Source organism: Phodopus roborovskii, unplaced genomic scaffold, assembly GCF_943737965.1.
Source record: "Phodopus roborovskii unplaced genomic scaffold, PHOROB, whole genome shotgun sequence".
NCBI lineage: Eukaryota > Metazoa > Chordata > Mammalia > Rodentia > Cricetidae > Phodopus > Phodopus roborovskii.
Window position 1 is genome coordinate 10,325,854 of NW_026126578.1, and position 21,405 is coordinate 10,347,258.

The 21,405-nt window shown below is 50.5% G+C and overlaps 1 protein-coding gene across 1 annotated transcript in view; it reads right to left on the minus strand.

Annotated features, from left to right (window-relative positions):
- The window catches only part of Ret (ret proto-oncogene), a 46,182-nt gene that overhangs the window by 18,153 nt on the left and 6,624 nt on the right, over nucleotides 1-21,405 (minus strand). The window contains exons 2-11 of the mRNA XM_051203809.1: nucleotides 14,161-14,424; nucleotides 12,294-12,581; nucleotides 10,525-10,766; nucleotides 9,616-9,814; nucleotides 8,843-9,042; nucleotides 6,871-7,129; nucleotides 6,428-6,553; nucleotides 5,873-5,986; nucleotides 4,752-4,871; nucleotides 3,872-4,128 (exon numbers count right to left, since the gene is read on the minus strand). Of these exons, the coding sequence (XP_051059766.1) occupies nucleotides 3,872-4,128; nucleotides 4,752-4,871; nucleotides 5,873-5,986; nucleotides 6,428-6,553; nucleotides 6,871-7,129; nucleotides 8,843-9,042; nucleotides 9,616-9,814; nucleotides 10,525-10,766; nucleotides 12,294-12,581; nucleotides 14,161-14,424 (2,069 nt within the window). The remainder of the gene's footprint in view (nucleotides 1-3,871; nucleotides 4,129-4,751; nucleotides 4,872-5,872; nucleotides 5,987-6,427; nucleotides 6,554-6,870; nucleotides 7,130-8,842; nucleotides 9,043-9,615; nucleotides 9,815-10,524; nucleotides 10,767-12,293; nucleotides 12,582-14,160; nucleotides 14,425-21,405) is intronic.

Sequence of the window (21,405 nt, forward strand, 5' to 3'; positions counted from 1 at the left end):
AATCCACTAAATACCCAAAGGACCAGTTAGGTTGAAGCTCTTATACTCAAGGCCAGATGGGTCCAGAGGTGCTTGTGGCTGACTAGACAGCAGCCCAGACCCAAGTTTTCCCTGACACCCACACCCAAGGCCCCTAGAGGACTGAATTGGTACCCATGGCCCAGAACACATCTCAGCCCTGAATTCCCCGCAGTGGAAACATGCAGCAAACCTCCCCCCAGGGCTGCTGTAGAATGGAACACGGAGCCCCTGGGGAAACTCCCACCCTTAAGTGAGAGGCAGCTGTTGCTCCCCCCCCCCCCATGACCTGTCCTATGTACCCCACACTGCTATACCCCAGCCTGAGCTCTGGCTGGTGGGCGGCCTTCCCAGCATTCTCCTCAAAGCCCACCCACCTATAATCATGACCACTCTGGGCACATTCCTAGACTTCCACCAGCCACGTCCACTCCTCAAGTGTGGGCCTCAGATTTCTATTTACAAAGTTGGCTCAATAAGGACACACAGACCTAGGCCAGAGATCTACATGGCATGTGGGGAAGAGCCTCCTTTCAGTACAAAGACACACATTCTAGCAAGCTCCTGAGTAATCCTGGTGTTAACCGAAGCCTCCTTCCCAAATGTGAACAAAGCAGGGATGTCACCAGTGTCACAGCTCTACTGCTACACTTCCATTACAGGCACTCGAAACCTGCGTGGGCCAAACCAGAGACTAAACTAAGTATGTGAAAATGGTATACATTAGCTGCTTTAAAATTTTAGGAAAAAATTTGAGGGTGGGCATGTCAGAGGAGCAGCAGGTGGCAAATGAGCTTCTGGTGACCGACCCACCAGGAAGCAAAGCACTGATAGGCGAATCTCAGACAGGCAAGGCCCAAGGGCTTCAGCTCCAGAATGTTCTACTGCTGTGCCTTTACATGTGCCATGCTGATATTTTTCTCTCTGGCATGGTGTGAATGGGTGTGTGTGTGTGGGGGGGCATTCTCACTGCCTTTAATGTAGTGTGACTTGTGATTATCTCATGGAAATATCTAGTTCTACTGGGCATTTTTACCTGTGGATTATTATGATGATGATTTCTTCTTAAGCTGTACTGTTTAACTGAAGCAATGATTTTCACAATAGTGTTGGTTTACTTTGATGGACAGAGATTTTTAATACAGTAAGGGACTATGACAGAGGTTAGTTTAGTGGGAAAATTAATATAGGAAAAGGCAGGATATAGTGTTGCCTCTACTCCTGGTAAAGCAGGAGCTGCAGAGGATAGAAAATAAGAACAAGGGAGTGTCGCACAATTAGGACTTGAGTGTCTCTTGAGGAGCCTTATAGACAGTGGCTTAGGTTAATGATTAAGGAAGACAACTGAGTCCCAGAAGCTAGGCTAGCTTAAGGTCTTTTCATGTTGGGAGATGGGAGACATGTTCACGTGTTTTGGTGTTCATCATCGCTAAAACAAAGATTTAAAAATTGCCTAACGGGTAGGTTAAGGTGTTTTTGTTAATGGCTTTGAGGTAGAAAATCTTGGGGGAACAGTTTAAAGTTTAGAAAGATACATTTTTAATAGCTGAGTAAGGGACTTGCTGAGATCAGGGGACAGACACAATGGCAGCCTGACTATGGCTGGCAGAAGTAACTTTCCTGCTAGGATGGGTTGGTGAAAAAAGGTGATGAGTAATTCCTTGTACTCAATTCTGCCCTCAGCTTACATACATACATACATACATACATACATACATACACACACACACACACACACACACACACACACACACCCCTACCTGTTGATAAATGGGTATGCACCCTGAGGATTTAAAACAGAACTGTTTTTCATATATAGAAGTTCAGATTTGTGATTCTTTGTAAGATTTTTTTTGTAAGATTACCTTTGAGATACATTATAAAGTAACAGATCTTTTCTTTGTAACCACAAAACGCAGCCAGCCAGTAAAAGAATTGGCTGAGAAAAGTACCTTGCTTGCTTACACTTTGTTAATCTATGCCAAGTTGGACATGAATGTATGTAAGTTCTTGGGGATAATTCGTTTTCACCTGTAATACACAAAATGTCTAATCATGTGTTTTTTTTAAAAAATTCTATTCATTGTAATCATTTGCTTAAAAATAGAATATTACCACATTGTAATTTTTACACTGCTTGAAATATTTTGCTGGGGCATGTAAGCTGTATAGAAAAAAATTAAGAATACATAGAAGGGATACATCTGACAGAAGAAATGAAGAGACGTGAGATGATAGAGTTTCAAGAGGTGTGTGTGTGTGTGTGTGTGTGTGTGTGTGTGTGTGTGTGTGTGTGTTTCCCTTTTTCACTGGTCCCATAGAGTTAAGCTCTCCCTGCTCGCTGACCCCAAGAGTTAAGTTTTACTCCCTGAGAAAGAAAAGTCAAACTGAGTGACTAGTCCACTGACTCCATGGCTCTCCCTCAATTCCCGAGCTGCTGAAGGCTGTCCTATAGTAGCGCCTCACTGTTTTGTTTGCTTGTTTTTGTGTAGTCTGGCCTTGAACTTGTGGTCTTCTTGCCCGATCTTCCTAAGTGCTGTCATTATAGGAATGGGCCACAGGACCCAATTCTCCCTGAGAAAACAGACTGAGTGGTTAAGTCATGAGGTTTATGTCTGGTATAGCTTGAGGATGCCAGGCTATCTCTAGGACAGACCTATGAGATGGATATGTATTTACCCTTGGGAGCAGCAGTATGGCCCTGCTATGCAGCCACATTGTGCTATCTGGGTTATGGAGACCTCTGGTGGCCTGCTATAGATCTCAGCTATTGCCAGAACCGGATCACATACTAGGACGTGAGTGCAGCAGCTGTGGCATACCGAGGATGGCCTTCTTTGGCCCCAACCAAGGGCTGGGAGTCACTCACATAGGCCCTGGGGGAGAAACGACCTTCTAGACACATAAGGCCACTTCACAACCTGAAACAGAAACTTCCAAGGGCCCATGGCCACTGGGGGCTCCCACAGGTGTCCCCATCACAGCCTCTTCCACCCAAACCTGCGGCTTACTCTGTTCATATCCCTTGTCCCACAGCACTGTCCCTGGCTGCTCCCAGAGCACCCCTGGCTTCCAGATCCTGCATGGATGAGGGCAGGATGCCCCTGAAGGTGAAGGCAGAGGCCACATGTGTCAAGAGCAGAGAAGACATGATCAGGACTGGGAGGCTTCAGTGGTATTATAGCTCTGAGCAACAACCATGGAAAGGTACGGCCATCTCAAGAGTGGTCAGGGCTTTCCTCTGCAGATGCCTTCAGTGCCTCCTCTATCCACATCTGGGTATTTGCCCCGTACACTGCTGCTGCCCTGGAGCTCTGGACCAGCACTTCATCATGAACCCCACACTCTCTGCCCCTATCCTCCACTTCTCAATAGAGTAGCCTATTGAAATGCTATAGAACACAGGCCTTGTCCACTGTTCCTATTCTGAGATAAAACACTTGGTGGTGGTGGTGGTGGTGGTGGTGGTGGGGTGTGTATGTGTGTGTGTGTGTGTGTGTGTGTGTGTAGGTCTCATTGTTCACATCCCTTGGGATTTCTGCTCACACCTCCCTTGCTACGTAGGGCCAAGTGCACACTCCCTGGGACCTTAAGGCCCACATCTCAGATCTCAGTCAGGCCCATCAAAATCAGTACCTGTCACGCCCTTCCTAGACAGCCTGCCATCACAGCTCAGCTTCCCACTGGAAGGTGACTGTATGAGGAAGGTAGGGATCTCCCTGCTGTTGGCCCTATGTGGCAGGAGATACAGGCAATGCCACATCAACCACTTGCGGGTGCCCCAAGTAGTAAAGAAAGCCTATGTTGCCGAGCATTCTCCAACACTGTCCACCTACCTCTTGGGGCCCCTTACCGGGATCTTGAAAGAGTCCACAGAGACCTGGTTCTCCATGGAATCCAGTGAGGGCCGGCGGGTACCCGAGGAGGAGTAGCTGATCGGGAAGCCCTGGGCTGGTCGGCAGAAGGTCATCTCGGCTGAAGCAATGGGTGGCTTGTGCGCATGCTTGTGGTAGCGGTGGATGCAGACCGTGGACAGCAGGACCGAGATGATGAAGCAGAAGAGCACGGCAGCTGTGATCACTGTGCGGCAGAGCTCGTCACACAGCGGGCCTGTGGCAGGGGCAGTGACCTGGTGAGGACTGCCCTGAGGTGAAGCCACTGAGCAGGCAGAGGTCCTACCGTGCTGCGTGTCATGGCAAACATGGCAGCACAGGGCCTGGCAGCACAGGGCCTGGCAGCACAGCAGCGGCAGTGTGCCGGCCACACCAGCTGTACTGTTTCCCTGTCACAAATATCTGGACGTCATAGGAGGGTAGGAAGCGGGGAAGAGGCTCAAAGGCTCTGCGCAGAGGGTCCTAGAGGGACTCCAATGCCAGGGGAGCTTCATGGCGCCAGAGGCCAAGCAGGACCCAGTACAGAGAGTCTGACCAAGTTACTCTGAAGAACAGCTTTTCTGATCATCCTTCACTGAGAACTTGTGGCTAGGAGATGCTTTATAGGGACCCCGCCCCCTGTTCATGGTTTCAAAGGGTAACTGAGGCCCAGAGGGAAGGAGGGAGCCTTCTGGGGTCCAATGGCCTCCCTAGTCTCTTCCGTTGGTAGACCTCACACTGGTTGCTCAGGGCTCTCTTCACGGTTGGGGTGTGTTGGGGTGTGTGTGTGTGTGTGTGTGTGTGTGTGTGTGTGTGTGTGTGTGTGTGTGTTCTGGGAGGCCTGTGTGGGGCGCTCCTTACCCTGGCTGTCCTCTGGCTCACAGAAGCACTTCTTCTCATCAGGAAAGCAATAGCAGGTGCCGTAGCCAGCTTTAATCCCCCGGCGCTCCCCTGGCTCGTGCCCTCCAACAATGCTGCCACCTGAGGACATATGCAGCCTGTTCAGTCTCCCGGTGTGGCCTGACACTTCAGGGTCCTCAGACTGTGACAGCCTTCTCAACTTGGTGTCAGTAACTCAGGCCTGGTGAAGGCTCAGAAGCTCTTTCACCTGAGTAAGGGTTTAAAACAATGTCCCCCTTACATGGATTATACAAGTAGGGGAGGAGCTGGAGAGAGGGCTCAGCAGTTAAGAGCACGGGCTGCTCTTCCAGAGGTCCTGAGTTCAATTCCCAGCACCCACATAGTGGTTCACAACCATCTATTATGAGATCTGGTGCCCTCTTCTAGTGTGCAGATAGAACACTGTATGCATAATAATTACATCTTTTTCTCTCTTTTAAAGAGGCTGGCCATAAAGGACAGCTTTACTGTGGCTAATATTAAGAAGAAGAAGAAAAAAAGAAGAAGAAAAGAAGAAGAAGAGAAGAAGAAGAAAAGAAGAAGGAAGAAGGAAGAAGGAAAAGAAGGAGAAGGAGAAGAAGGAGAAGAAGGAGACGAAGGAGACGGAGGAGGAGGAGAAGAAGAAGAAGAAGAAGAAGCAGGGGAATCAAGACAGTTCAGAGTCATTGCTGAGGTCCCAGAAAGCATCATCCATGGCTATCCCTGAGTACAGTAAAGATGTAGGAAACAGACCAAAGGGAAGGTGTGTCCTGAGCCAGAAGAATGGGGACCATGGCTCATGAGTCAGCCAAAGATAGATATGTCAGGCTACAGAAGCCCAGTCTTGGGAACACAGCAACTGTTCAAGAGAGATGATAGGACTGGCTTGACACATCCTGCCTGGTTAAACCTACTATTACACACTTCTGGTCTTTGGTGCTGAGGATGAGCCCATGACCTTACATAAGCTATGGCGCACAGACATGGTGTTATTCCCCAGACCAGCTTGATGCATCAAACAGACAAATGGGGCTCGGGGCTGGAGTTTCAAGCTTCCCTGTAAACTGATGAAATGTGTCTGCGTGGGTCTAGTGGGGGCTTACGGAGGAGACAGTCCTGGGGACAAATGTTGACATCCCGGCTCTCCACAGCATCACAGTGGCCATCGGGGCAGGTCCTGGTGCTGGGGGAGCACGTAGAGAAGTTCCTGGTGATCCCTGTGATGGAACACACAGCAGGCTGTCACCCACCCTGCCTCTTTAGGGAGACAGGAACAAGGAGAGTGAGAACTGCATGCACCTCAGACACCAGCTGAGGAATGATGGGGGCAGAGAGGTCCACCAAGGGCTGATGTGCCTTCCATTGACGGAAGCCACTTAAAGGCAAAGATCTCTCAAAGCTATACTGCCAGTGGGAGCCTTATAGTGCTAGGCACACTCACCATTCCATCCTATATTTATATATCCATCCCAGCTTTGGTCTAGACCCTTCCAAGGCCAGAGTGAATCCCACTAAGAAACCTTTGGTTTCAAGGTGGCAAAGCTCACTGCAGGGACTGGCAATCCTGGAGGGACCCTTATCGAGCAGCTATCCTCACTTCTGGTGGCAGCCAGTATAGACACCACCACCACCCTCCCCCTGCTGGCTCCCGGGCCTACCTTTGCCATCTCCCTGTCGCCACTCGCATCTGCCTGTTAGAGAGCCCAGGCCACCACATTCCTCACACTCAGGCTGTCTCTTGTTGACTGCGCAGGACTTGGGGCAGTCCACTTCTTCAGCAACAGCTGGGAGTGATAGACAAGCCAAGGTCACAGGGCTGGTGTGAGCCCAGACTCTAGATCTCCCCCCACTGTGGACAGAGTGTAACGACAGCCCCACGGCTTCTGAAGTGAGGCCTCGTGGGTTCGGGGTAACTAAAGAGTGTCACATGAAAGTGTCACATGAAAGCCAGAGCCAGAATCAGGTACGTGCTATCCTCCTGTCTGGGGAGTAGATGGGGGCCAGACTCAGCGAAGGACACACGGAGTTTCAGAGAAACAACAAACACTGGCTCTCGGTGATCACCTCCAACGCCCCACCCTCCATGGAGCCTGGTACTCACAAGTCCCCTCTACTGTGACGAGCAGCGAAGCCTGGGCCTGCTGGCGGGTCTGCCGGTCAGTGGCTACCACCGTGTACTGAAGCTCGGCACATTCAGGTCGCTGCAGGGCCTCTGTGTCATTTACAAATAGGGTCCCCGAGGTGTCCTCAGCTGAGGTGACCACACCTAGAGCGCTGCAGTTGGTGCTAGAGGGCTGTAGCTTGTACTGGATGTAGATACCACTGAACTCCTGGCAGTTCTCCACGCAGACTTTCCCAATCTGGGGGCAGGGGAGGGTAGCACCAGAACCCCTTAGCCAATAGCTGGGGAGGTTCTTGGGTAGACCGAGTCCCGGATGGTCCCCAACTTAGCCTGGATAACAGCCTCCCTCAATGTGATGTGTTCAACCGCTTCAGAAGTGCTAGGCTCACCTGCCTGGCCAGCCTTCTGCTTAAGGACATCAACTCAGCAGATACAAAGCATTGGGAATCAGATGCAAGGCTCATAATCCCTGCCTGGGTCTCCCATTGTTAGAGTACTGTACCCTAGTTGTGTGACTGCAATGTCATCACCTGAGGTCTGGAAAGAGAGCCCTTTCTAGGGATGCTTGGCTCTGGGGCCAGCCACTGAACCTTTACTTCTCAGCCACTCCAGGGAGCTATGGTTGCTAGGAGCTACTGAAGTAGTCCTGGATATGGGGGCCCTGTCTACAGGTGCAGAACCGGCCTAGAGGCCAGCCTCTCAAAGCCTGGAGCACGGATGGGTGCCACACTGACTCCCTAACAAACCAGCATCCTGGACTGTTCAGTTTCCCTTACGAAGAGGGTTCATTTCTCAGAGGATCCACCTTCTTAGAGGATCCTTCAAACTGTCCAGGGTCCCTGGCCTCAATTTGGTTTTAAAAAGTATGGAGACAGTAAGTCACAGGACAGTAACTAGGGCTTCTCAGTCTGTTTAATGTAGATAGATCTTCTTCCAACTGACACCTCTAACTCCTCCTTAGGCCCCAAGTTTTGCCATCCTGACCTGATGTTAACATCTCCAACTCCTCTTCAGGCCCTGAGTTTTGCCATCTCCACTCATGACCTGATGTTAACCCCCTGAAGGATGGCCCAAGGGGTTATCTACAGGTGGGTCCCTTGTGTGCTGGTGACAGGAGTAAATGGGGGTCAGAAGCGGACTGTAAGAATTGGGAAGACCATTGAGACCATATACAGCCAAACTGTAAACAAACCACAAGTGTGCGTGAGAAAAACCAAGCTAGGACATAAATGCTTGTCACTGGCGGCTATGGGTGGGAGAGGGGCAAGCCCACCTCCTTCCCCATCTTCTTCGGTGAACACTCTGCTTATTTTCCACTTTTAGGGTTCATTTATGTTTGGAGTGCTCAGGACAGAACCTTGCACCTGCTAGGAAAGCTCTGGAACCCTTGAACTGTGGCCCTGATCTTTTACTTTTCCATGTCAATTATTACTTTCCCAAAGACAAACACAAACATCACATTGCAATTTCTCTAGCACATAAACTTGTAAAAGCAGACGTGACCCTTCACCTTCTTCCCAGAGGGTGCAATGCCAATCACGGTCTGCTGCATGCTCAAATTCTCGCCAGTAAAAATTTGCTTTTGCACTGAAGGACTCCGCCAGAGGCCAGTGATTCCTCAAACCACTGATCAGCACACCACCAGGAACATCTTCTCAAGCAGACTTATGTAGGATTACCAGGAGATGCTTTTGTGTCGACACAAAATGTTTTAAAGACACCAAGTGAGAAGACAAAAATGGAGGGGCTTGCTCCAAGAGCCGAGAAGGAGCTAGGTGCCCTCTCTGGTGAAAAGGTACAAGCAGAGCTCAGGGATCCACCTGAACCTTCCATGGTTCCACCTATGCTAACTCTGCACTGGAGGGCTAGGGAAGAGTTGCCATCCACCTACAGCCCAGAATGCAGTCTGAGGACCCCTAATCTCAAGCCATGCAGTGGGCCACGGGCTCACCTGGGCGTAACGGTGGGCCCTCCTATTCACTGGGAAGGAGTAGGCACTGGGTAGGTTCAGGGTGACAGGCAGCACAGAAACGTTGAAATGGAGGAAGAGGACACCTGTCCCAGGCCCCTGGAAGTCTGAGTCATTGACCAGGACCACCAGCTGCAGGACACGGCTCTCTGAGATGGGCAGACTCCGGTTGAGAACCAGCTCTGTAGGCAGGGACACAACGATCATGCCCTATGCCACACACTCCACTCCCACTTCAACATACAACCCTGCACACACATGCTACTTTCATTTATGTGCCCGTATAATAGGCCTGGTGGGCAGCCTTGCAATAGTACTGCTATTTAAAAGATGGACACTCTACTGAACTGTATCTCTTGGGTGTGTATGTACATGCATGTGTGTGTGCACATGCGTTTCAGAGAGACAGAAGTTACCCATTGTATATGTGTGGTATGTGTTTATATACAAGGTATATTAAGTCCTGTAATTTGATATGTATATAGTGTGTGTATTTTTTGGGGGGGTGCAGTGTGTTATGTTGGTATGGAGTGTGCCATGTTTAATGGTGTGTAGAAATAGCATGTGTAAATGGGTTTTTGTACAGGGTGTTTGCATACATAAAACATGGCACTTGAAGGATGTGCTCTTGTGTTTTTGGTGTGTTTGGAATGTGTGTACAGTGTATGCGGTTTTCACGTGCTGTGTGCTTATGTGTGTGGTGTGTACAGAGTGTCCTGACGCTCTGGAAAGACATCACACCATTGGCTCCTTACTGTAATCGTGCATGGTTGCCCGCACGGAGTTGTTGTTGTTGGCCTGGGCCAAGGTCTCGTTGGGCGAGTGCTCCACCCGGAAGTTCTGCTGGGCCCAGGAGTCCCCTGAGAGTAGTGTGCTTGTGTACCGTCTCACCAGCTCCCCAGATGCTGGCACCACATCTGCATCAAACACGTGCAGAGTGGCCACAACAGTGCCCTGCAGGTAGCAGAGAGTTCCAGTCAGAGCAGGTGCAGAAGACCGCATGGCACAGCACAGGCCAGAGTTTACCAAATATGTATAGCAGAACTAGTCCTAGGGGCAGATGGTCAGAATTCAGTGTTTGTCCTCATGGCCTCAGTAAGAATTCTGAGAAAAGCCACAGGTTCACTGAGGTCACCCTAACGTTGTCCAATCAGACGTTCTCTCCCATCCCCATACCTACTCTCACTCCCTAGGAATCCTGCACCTGGGTCCCCTGAGAAGCAACTCTTCCCTCTTGCTACTGAGCACAGGAGCAGGCTGCAGAGTGGCATGATGGCCAGCAGGTGGCAGTAGTATGCCTCCTAGGCTGGTCAGCATCACCCAGGCTCCTGACTGCTTCAGAGGCTTTTGTGACAAGCTGTCCAGCTGCCAAGAGAAGCCAGCGCTCTCCTTACCAGGTCAGACAAGCCAGAATGTTGTCCCTGATGCTCCCCCTGGGACCCTTGGCCTGATTAGACACAAACTAAGCACCCCAGGTTTGGGCTTTCACAATCCGGTTTACTGCTGGCTATCAGGCTGGCAGTCAGCCAAACAGACAAGACAAAGGGGACAAGTAAGAGAGCCACATGGCTAGATGGCTGATGGAAGAGACAAACAGATCAAGGTATAAACTGACAACAGAGGCAAAGGACACGACAGACAAGCAAATCCAACTGTGGACAAACCTCCTTCCGCTTAAATCCCACCACACCACTGGCAGTGTCAACTCCTCCCGAGAAAGTGGGTGCCGAGTCGTCCTCGTCATACACGGTCACTGGGAAGGACACAGTCACCTTCTCTCGGTTGGCACCAGTGCCCACTATGCACTCGGCCTCCAGGACATATTTCTCCTGAAGCTCCCGGTCCAGAGCCCAGCGAGTGCTCACCTCCAGGCTGTCCGGGTCACAATGGAAGGGCAGATTCTCCCCTGTCACAAAGCAGAAGGGAACCCCACATGACCAGAGAGTGGGGAATGGGATGGGGGATGGACTGCCTTCCTTAAGGTTCTACCCAGAGCGGATGACAGAATGGAGGAGTCGCAGTGAGGACTCTGACATCCTAGTGACTGCCCCTTTCTAGCTCTGTAGGTACGCACTCACTACTCCGAATGCAGGCTGCTTGAGGTGTGTGTTTACTACGTGTGTGTGTGTGTGTGTGTGTGTGTCTGGAGCCTTTATTCATGCAGATGGGCAAACAAGTGTTGGCACAGGTCAGATCTCTCCTGATGATCAGGGAGGGTCTCCTGACTTCTATAGTGGGCTGGGGGCGGGATCCAGGAGAGCAGAGGATAGGTAGAGAGCCAGTTCCAGGTACTAGCTGGTTTAAGAATAACATCAGCCACTTTTAAAATCGCAGAAGTGTTATTTGCTCATCTTAGACAATGTGAGACAACATCACAGTTCCATGACTTGAAAACAAATAGTGGACATCGGGGGCATACTGACATTAAAACACAGACATTTCTGGATCCAAGGTTCACATTCCTGCTGTGTATCTCCCAGGTGTGTGACCTGAGATTGGACTCTTGGGACCTTCATGTCTTCTACCCTAGACAAGATGTCAAAGGGTGCAGGTCCACTTGTCCCAGAGGGCCAGCTCCTCGGCAGGTCTGCTATGCTTGGTGACACTAGCAGAACCCTTGGAACTGGGCTGGACACCCCTTATCTAGCTCAGGAAGAATCCATCTGGGTCTCCATGAGAGCATGCCAGGACACTCCCCCATTCCCATGCCAATTCCAGCCCATGCCAGCTCTTCCTCCCACTCAGGGACCTCTCCTGGCACACCTCTGTCTCCATAATTTCACCATATACTACCCTGATCCAGAACCATACCCAATGTAGGAGTCCAACTAAGCCTTTCAAAGGCAAGTGGAGACTTCTCTCCCCCCCCCCGCCCTGCCCCCACCTTCCTCCACAGTTCCCTATGCTCCAGGGAACATCTCCCCCCCCCCCACCATGCTCCAGGGAACATTCCCTGACAGAACTAGCCTGTCCCTGTTGGCCTCTGCCCCTCCAGTGCCTAACTGTACCCCTGCCACAAAAGATCCCACTTCAGCCCCCTCTTGTGTCTGAGTTGTGCATCTGGCACCAACCCACCCTGTTTACCAGCCCCTGCCCTGGTCACACCATTAAAAGTAGTCTCTATCATTTCAGGTCCTCTCGATTTTTCTTTCCTCCTCACTCCTCCTTCCAGAAGCCACCCAGTTTCCTCAACATGCCATAGGTTCTATCCTCTAGAGGATTAGAGTCTGCAGGCAGGCAAGATGCCAGCCTGTTTGTCTACAGTTGTATCATAACCTCCTTCAACAGTATTTGGCCCACGACAGACACGCATGAGATTTGCCGGAACATTAAACGGTGGCAAAAAAAATGACAGGTGACTCACCCAAAGGGTTTATACCACTATGCCTGCTGTCCAACAGGACAGAGGAATAGCCCCGAGGCTGCCACTCACCTTCCAAGAGCCTGTAGGCCACACTGATGTTCTGGCAAAGGGACTGCACAGGCAACAGCTGAAATCGGTAGAAGGTGCCAGGGGGCCTGTTCTCTCGGATGCGGAAGGACAGGCCCGTCTCTGGGATGCAGAGGTCCTGGGGTTTGAGGGAGCTACACGCTGGGAAGGAGTCATTGATGAAGGAGAAGTACACGCGGGCACAGCCTGGCCAATGGCATTCTCCCTCTCGCTGGGTTGTGGTCCCCAGGAAGACCTGGAGGAAGATGGTGAGCAAGGGGAAGCCGCCATCTGTAGGGAGAAAAGAAGACAGCCCCTTTCAGGTGAGGGATGAAGAGTAGGGCAGGGATGCCAAGCTTCACTATGGTCCACGAGCCTCCGCTGCCTCCCCACCTCTGCTGCAGGGTGCCAAGGCCTGAAGCATCACTAGCCCTCGCATCTGCCTCTCTTGTCACTCAGGCTTCTGTTCAAACAGCTCCTCTTGAGAGAAGTACTCAAGCCCTGGGGCTAACGGTCCCTGGTCCCTTCGGGTGGCTGACCTTACAGCACAGGCTCCGATAGTACGGCCTGGCTGGCTACACTCCTTGGCCATTAACTTCAAGTGCTTTTTCCACACCCCCGTTGCTTCTCTTCTGTTCGCTTCCTCTTAACCTATATTGCATCATTACGATCCCACTGCAGGTACTATTCTGTAACCAAACTGTCCAAATTGCTATGCTTCTTTTCTGACTGGCCAAGGTAGTTGTCAAATGTGGGTGGCATAGGTCCTCAGGCAACTGCAGCTTCACAGAACATTCCACCCTGGCCTCCACCAAGGGACTGTCATTCTCCAGTTTCCCACTATGGACCAAGGCAGGCCTCTGAGAACTTCCTCCAGGAAATGTCTCAATCAGTGGTTCTCATCCTTCCTAATGTTGTGCCCATTTAACACAGTTCCTCATGTTGTGGTAACCCCAGCCATAAAACTCTCTTGTTGCTACTTAATGTCATGTTGCTACTGTTATGAACCATAATGTTAATACGTGTATGCAATCCTGTGGGGTTGTGACCCACAGTTGAGAAGCAGTTGGAGAGTGTCTGCTGGCAGCAAACTCAAGTGCCTTCCAATTTTACAATACTGGCTGCCCTTGTCAAATAGGTCAGCTTTTCTGCACATCCTGGGAGATGTCGCTCACTCTGTTCACAGAGTTCCACTCTGCCTCTTACTTGCAGACAGGAGCTTAAAGATGAACGAGGCCACGTCTCAGGGAGTGCCAGGAGGTGTGAGTCACCCTGTTCATACCATCACCATCTCATGCCACACAGCTACTCAGATCACCCATTCTCCCCACCAGGGCTAGAATCCTGTGTGGCCCCAATGCAGCCCAAGCCTCAGCTTTCTGTTGCTGCCTGGGTCCTCCATCTGGGTCCTCCATCTGCTCTGCCTCCTTCCTGAACACCTCTGCTAGCCTGCTGCAGATGTGGAGCCACCCTTCCTGGGACCTGGTATTCTTCAGCAAGTTCCAAGTCACCAGCTAAATTAATCCCCTGGGTTTTTTCCAGCTCCTTGGAATATCTCTTACAACCTATACACCCTTAGCAGCCCACTGCAAATAGCTTCTACTCCACATAGAGAGAATGCCAAGTCACTTGAACGGCTCTCCCAACTCCCAATAGCCTCAGGAGGACCAGGAGTAATTAGAGCTCCCAAAGTCATTCTGGTCCCCACTAGACTGGATACAAAGCAACTGCCTTTACCCCATGTGGCACACCATTGCCCACAGCAGCCTTAGGGAAGCCATCCCTAGCCACAGACTTGCAGCCCAAATGAGGGCTGCTCCAGGGCTAGGCCAAAGTGGTGTGGGGATGGGGCACTGGGCCATTCCCTTACTGCGGATGCTGAGCTGTTCCCAGGAACTGTGGTCTATGCTTTGGTTGAGGTAGAGAAGGCCAGTGTCCTCATGGATGCGGATCCAGTCATTCTCATGCAGCCGTGTGCGGTAGGCGCTGTAGAGGTGCTGGCCCAGGCGGAAGCTGGGCACTTCTTCAGGGGCATCCCGTAGGGCATGGACGTAGAGCAGAGGTATGCCAGCTGGCTGGTCCACATACAGCCTCTCCCAGTAAGCATCCCTTGAGAAGTAGAGGCCCAGTGGGGCTGTAAGAGACACGAGGGTGTGAGCAGGGGTGGAAGAAACAGCTTCTTCATGGCCAAAAAACATGGTTAGTTTTACATTCTAACCTTAGCAAGAATTTCCCATCTCTAGTCCAAAGAACATCAACATAGATAAACATGACTGATAATTACACCACAATAAAGCAAAGAAAGAAAAGAAGAAAGGCAGAAAATATAAAAGAATCCCAATAGCCCAGCTAGCCCAAGAATTCAATAAGCTTCTTAACTAACCACCTGGAGCCAGGAGAGATTTCAAAGACAGGAGACATTGCCAGATAAGCAGGGTAGGCATTAGTCACCAGAAACAAAGAAAGTACTGGACAGAAAAGCAATTGATCTTTATCAACATGTGCTCTTAGAGATGACCCAGCAAGTCCACTCCATTTATCCTGGAGAACTTCAACCACCCATCCATCAAGTATCCTAATACCACATGGAAGAATTACTTATGGCAACCAAGAGCCAGAAACACAGACGCCCTTCAGTGGGTATTCAGAGAAGCAAACTAGTACATCCATGCTGTAGCATCCTAGGGCGGCAATGAAAACAGACGGACCACTGCTACACACATTGCTCTGGGTGGGTCTCACAGGCATCCTGTCCAGATGAGAGAGTCAGGCAGAAGGAACACATGTAGTTGGAACCTCAGCAAGTTTCAGGTGATCCTTAGGATTGTTAGGTGGGTACAGATGGGGTTGACAGCCTGAGAGTGGCAGATGGGGAGTTTGGGGGGGCGGTGTAAATATCATATGTCCTGATTCGTAGACAGGTCGTGTGGGCATATTGTAGTTCCTAACGCTGCATAACTAAGACGCATGCCTTTCAATCTGGGATGGCTAATCTTGATTGTCAACTTGGCTGGATTAACAAACACCTCAGAGCTTAGTGAGGCACACATACACTCTGGGTGTGCCTGTGGGGCATCTCCAGAAAGGATCAACTAAGGGGGGCGGGGGGCGGCCCTGAATGTGGGCTGCACTGTTCCAAAGGCTGAGGGCTTGGATGGCATAATAGAAAAAGAGAGCCAGGAATCCGTTTCTGCTTCCTACTCACTGGGATGTCAACTGTCCAGCTCCACCATGCCCTTTCAGCCAAGATGGACTTAAACTGTTAGACCAGATGGGGGGCACAGTGGAGGTGGGGGAGAGGGAAGGACACCAATTCCATGACTGTCTGATTAAAGCAAACTGTATTTAGCAAACAGTATTTACAACTGGCCAGCTGGCTGCCTCTCCCAAAGTTGAGATTCCACTAGCTTTTGAGGTCTCTTGTATGGGGAAGGGTCAGGGTTGATAGAAAACAGCTGTCCATATAATTAGTTATTAACCCCTGGATGGGGGTAGGGGGATGGGGGTTGGGGGGCTGTCAGGGCTCAAGGCTGCCTGTAGGGTAGGTAAGTGCAAGAATACATCACACAGGAGACGAATCATCAAGGTATTTTGGAAGACACTTTTTTTTCCCTAAGGCAAAAGGGCAATCATATCTCACTGGGTTAGGAGTTAGCTTAGCGAGGTAAAGGATGGGCACACATCATGGGGCTCCAAGTTCAGTGTTGACTGAAAAACATGCTTTGCAGACTACTAGGCTTAGGAAACACACACTCTTGCAAGGCATGGGGACTTAATAACAATGTATAACAATGTGGCTCCTTAACAAGGATACAGCTCCTGTTTGTTTCACAAAAACCTGAGCCAAAACATGTTTATCTCCTTTAAGTTGTTTCTGGGAGTTGTTTTGGTCACAGCTATGGAAACTACTTAACACAAGGCCGTGCAAGATTCACTGAAGTACTAATCAGAGTGGTGGATGTTGACCTTGGCTACGGTTCCTGCTGCACTGCTGATTCTGTTTATGTCCAGTAACTTTCAGATGTTTTTCAAATAGTAAGAGCTCTTTAGAAGCCTTGCGCATGCTGACGGTCAGAATTTGAAATGATGCAGGTGCCATAGAAAACATGAGGGTCCCCCAAACTATGTAACACAGACGACCCCCCCATAGGATCCAGCAACTCCATCTGAATGTCATCCCAGAGAACTTAAATCCCAAAGAGATTTACACACCCGTTTCATAGCAGTATTACCTCAACAGCCAAAGGTGGATGTGGCTCTTGTGCCTATGGATGGGTACACAATACGCAAATTACAGCACACACATCATTCGGCCTTAATTTTAAATGAAACGTTCTGATACTGTTCTGGCTAGATTTATGTCAATTTGAACAAGCTAGAGTCATCTCAGAGGAGGGACTCTCAATTGAGAAAATGCCTCCATAAGATGAGGCTGTAGGCAAGCCTATAGAGCATTTTCTTAATTAGTGATGGATGGGAGTCAGCCCAGCCCATGGTGGGTGGTGCCACCCCTAGCCTGGTGATCCTGGGTTCTATAAGAAAGCAGGCTGAGCAAGCCAAGCCACAGGGAGCACGTTAGGTTTCCTGCCCTGTTTGAGTTCCTGTCCTGACTACCTTTAATGATGGGACTACGATACACCCTTTCTTCCCCAACTTGTTTTTAATCAGGGTTTCATCACAGCAATAGTAACCCTAACTAGGACAATTGCCGTTTATTTGCAAAATTCAAACAAGGGGTTGGAGACATGGCTCAACAGCTAGGAGTTGTTCCTTGTCAGTCACTTAGACACAGTGACAGAAAAATAATTTTCTAGACCTACGATGCTCATTCTAAATCACTTGGCTGAAGCCATAGATGGAGGCCAGGGAGGTAGGACTCACCTAGGAAGCAGTGTCAGCCCGGACAGGGGTAGCCTGGCCTGGAGGGCAGAGGACTGAAGATGTACGTTCAGGAAGGAGAGAGATGGAAATGGCAGATGCTAACAGGAAGTCTAGCTTCTCAGGGCTAGAAGATCATGACCTCAGAAGCGCTGTCAGAAGCAGAGTCATATCAGATTGTGGATTCCAGTCAAGATCATGGTCTAAACCTGGGGTGACAAAGTGCACCATGTCTGGTAGAGTTCGGGCAGTGGCTTGGGCAAGGGCTATACATTCATGTCTTAACTATTTTCTCCTCTGCTCCCAAAGAACCCTTCCTCTTCATAGGGCTGATGGGAGCAAAATCTAGCTGATGGATGTGAAGTTCTAAGAACAGTGGCTGCTGCCATCCCCATCTTCTCCATCCCCACACCTCGATGTCCACCATCTAACATCAGCACCACAACCACCTGCGCAATCATTAACCATCATTTCCATCTTCCCTCCAACTATCAGCATCACCTCCAGACCCATCTTCAGAGTCCACACACAGTAAAGCTCCCAAAGCTCTCTCCACAACATCCCTTCAAGTCTGGACCCCCCCCCCCACACACACACTAGTATAGAACAGAGAACTCAATGTGCAGTATTTCTATAGACACCTACCTGTCTTACTAGGCTTCCAGATTAGGGTGGCTGATAGCAGCTAGACAGAAGAACCCTGGTATAGGGGTTGGGCTGCTCCTGGCTTGGGAGGCTCTGCTCTCCCTGTACATCCACTTATGGTCCTTACATGTCCCATCCCCTGAGCTGGTGCTGTAGGACATCATCTCTCCCAATCACATTAGTACTGCCCCAGGGTTCAGCCCTTTGAAGCATCTCATCATTATATCGTTCTCTGCTGCGGGTAAGGAGGGCATCTACCACACCACTGAGGTGCTGAGGTTAGGGGCTAATTGGTCATTGGGATAGCCAGACCCCAGAGCTGCCCTCTACACACACAGCCAGCCTTCTCCTCCAAGGATCACGGGGAGCAGGTTTTATCCAGAGTGTGCTGTAGCTACCACCTGCATTTCCAAGCCACCCAGACCAGCTGCAGTGGCCTGACTGAGATGAAGGATGCTCCCACCCAAATGTGATTTCCCAGCTGCTACCAACTTAATCGTGGGTCTTGCTGGCAGTTTCTTCCGGCTTCTATACAAAGGAAACTGCCAATTAGGTTACAATTAATTTCTTTCCTAGGACAAGGCCTGGCCACCCAAGTGGTATATAGCTGGCCGCGTGTAGGAGACCAGGCCCCTTTAGCTCCAGGGCTCTCTCTAGTACTTCACGGCCTTAACTACTGCTGGTGCAACTGGGTCAAGGCACTAGCAGCTTTGACCCTGATGACTCTGGACTGTGCAGCTGTTCCCACATACCCAGCCGAGAGAGCACCGTGACTTAGAACATGCCCACGTGCCGAGTGGCCACCCCACATACCTCAAGGCCACCCCGCATACCACAACTCCATCCCAGCACCCTTTGCGTCACCTTCAATATTCACCAATGAGATTTCTGTAGTGCTGTTTTAAGCACATCAAAACTCCTAATGGATGTTACGATTCCCATCTCACTGAGCAATAAACCAAGACAGAGAATGGCCCCAGGCCACACAGTGATTTAGGACTTAGCCAGCTTGGCCAGGCCCCTTTGTTCAGTGACAGCTGTTCATATAGTGCTTTTGAGAAACCAGGTCACAGAGATCCAGGACCAGGGGCCATCCATTTACAGGCCCGCAGCAGCAGGCTGAAAACGCCACCATGGAGATTCATCCATGTCTTCCCAGGCTCTCCTCAGAAAGTCTGATGCCCCTTGAAGTTTCTTCGGTGCTTATAAAATGGCTCTTTGATATTTCAGTGAGATGGAGTCAGGGCAGGAGCCCCACAACAAAGTGAGGGCTCAGGAATGTGGGACCAGGTGGAGTTTGCTCGGGCGCCATCCCACCAGAGGTTCCTGCATGGAAGGAGCTCCCACAGGTGCAGAACCCAGTGTTAGACTCACTGGATACAGGAGAACCGACTGAGTGTGAGTATCGTGGAGTCCTACCCTTTAATGGCTGAAAGGTCCCGGTACCACGAACATGCCAGAAGGGGGATGTTGCAGTCAGTACAGAGCCATTCCTGCTTCTGTGTGGGGATCATGCCTGCAATGTTATTCTTTAGATACAGTTATAAGAATAAAGGCTGCAGAAGGGGGGGGGAGAGGTGGTCCCAAGTGAGTGGGGTCCCAAGGCAGTGGACCACGTGAGGAACATAGCAGGTTCCATAGCAGGTGAGGGTGACCGAGGTGGTGAGGGAAGAACACACCAGGCAGATAGAGCTTAAATGAGTTTATTTAGAAAGGGGAGTGAGGGAGAAGGGAAGAGACATAGAGGCACCAGGAACGGGGGGGGGGGGGAGAGAAAAAGAGAGGGGAGAGAGAGAAGACAAAGCAAAAAAAGAGAGAGGAAGAGAGAAAGCAAAAGAGAGCATAAGTGGGCAGGCATCTGACTTTTAAAGGGGTCCTTTACACCTGCGTGCAGACTGGTACTCATGGAACCCTGGGCTGACCAGAGTACTGCCTGAGTGCATTCTGCCAGGTGACAGGGGCAGGCCAGCACAATGCCTGAATCCTTACACGCAATCTACAACTTGTGAGGAGGCACAGCTCCTAAGGAAGATGTATCCACATGTGACAATCTCACAGTATTTCTCCACACTGCACGGATCTGCTCAGGGCAAAAGGGAAGCTGGAAAGCCAGGGACATCTTAGTGTGCCCTGACCAAAGACTGAGGTGCAATAGCAGCCAGAGGCCACTTTAGTCCCTGGGGAAGAAACAGAGGACTTCCTGGGAAAGAGTTGGTAGATAAAAAAGTTCTGAGCTTCTACTCTGGAGGGAGGAGAGTGGGGGAATACAAGCCGGGGACCTCACAGGAGCGGTTCCTGGCTCTGCAAGGACGCAGAGCCAAATGCACTAGAATCCTGGGGGCCCTGGTATGACAGGGCAGGCCACTGCTGAAGGCCCATCACTGGTACCTGGATCTTGTTGTTTGTGGTGGCGAACCCTGAGTCTGAATGCAAAAGAGAGGCCAGTGCCTCCATACCGCCTGCCTTCCCCCGCTACACAGCTCTAGCCAGCGGCATGACATCACAGCAGCAATTACCGTAATCAACTTAGACCAATCTGCCCAGTTATTTTTAGTCTAGATGGAGGCAGGGTGAGAGGGCAGCCCTGGCTTCCCAGGCCGCCAGTTCCCTGGTTGGGTGTGGGGTGGGTCTCTGGTTCCCAGCAACCTCCCCTTTCACAGGGAGGTTTCCAGGGCATCTGCTTTTCCTGCACAAGCTGTAATGCCATTGTTTCTAGAACATTTGTGCTCAGTGTGGCGCAAGGGTCCTGGTGTCCAGAGAAACTCAGACACTCAGTGGGCAGTGGAGACTCAGTGTTCATCCAAGGACATCAATGTCTTCTCAAGAGGCTTCTCATAACTGAGATGCTGCTGGATGAAGGGGCTTCTCAGCCATGCCTGGCAGAGATGACAGGTCAAAGGCACTCAACTCAAAAATGGCCAAAGGCGTTCAGCGCTGAGCAAGATATTTATACCATGAACTCTAAGGCTCAAAGAACACTGGGAAGAGAAAGAATGTAAGAGCTGGAAGAGAAGGAGAACAGGCTCCCCCCCTCAAATGTTATCCTTAGGGTGCGACACTGCCATTCCAAACATGATCTCACTGCAGCCTCACACGCCTATGACCAGACTACAGAAGCCTACATGTCAACAGCCAATCACAGAGTGGGCTCAAGGGGGCCTTAGCCTCTCCCTGTTGAGTTATTGGCTACCGATAGATTCTTAGGGAGGGAAAGTTGCTGTGGTAAGCCCACACACTCCAAGGGAGAGTCCCAAATGCTCAGACTTGTAGACCATCCTGGTTAAAATCAGAGCAACACAAACATACCAACAAATAAGACTGTGGAGGACTGTGATGACAAGGGTGGGTGGCAGACAGGGGTGGTAGGCCAGCATGCCCAAACAACAGCATGGACAGCAAGCCACAGCAGGAACTAGAGAGTGTGGGAGAGGCTCACTGTAACTTTGCACAGCTGCTGGAAACGACAGGCCTCTGGGGAAGGGCAGTTCAGTAGCTGCTCAAAGACCAAACACCAAAGCCTTAAGCAGTTGCATTCCCAGGAAAGCTGAAAACAAGAGGATGTTCTTAGAAACATTGTTCACACTAGAAACCA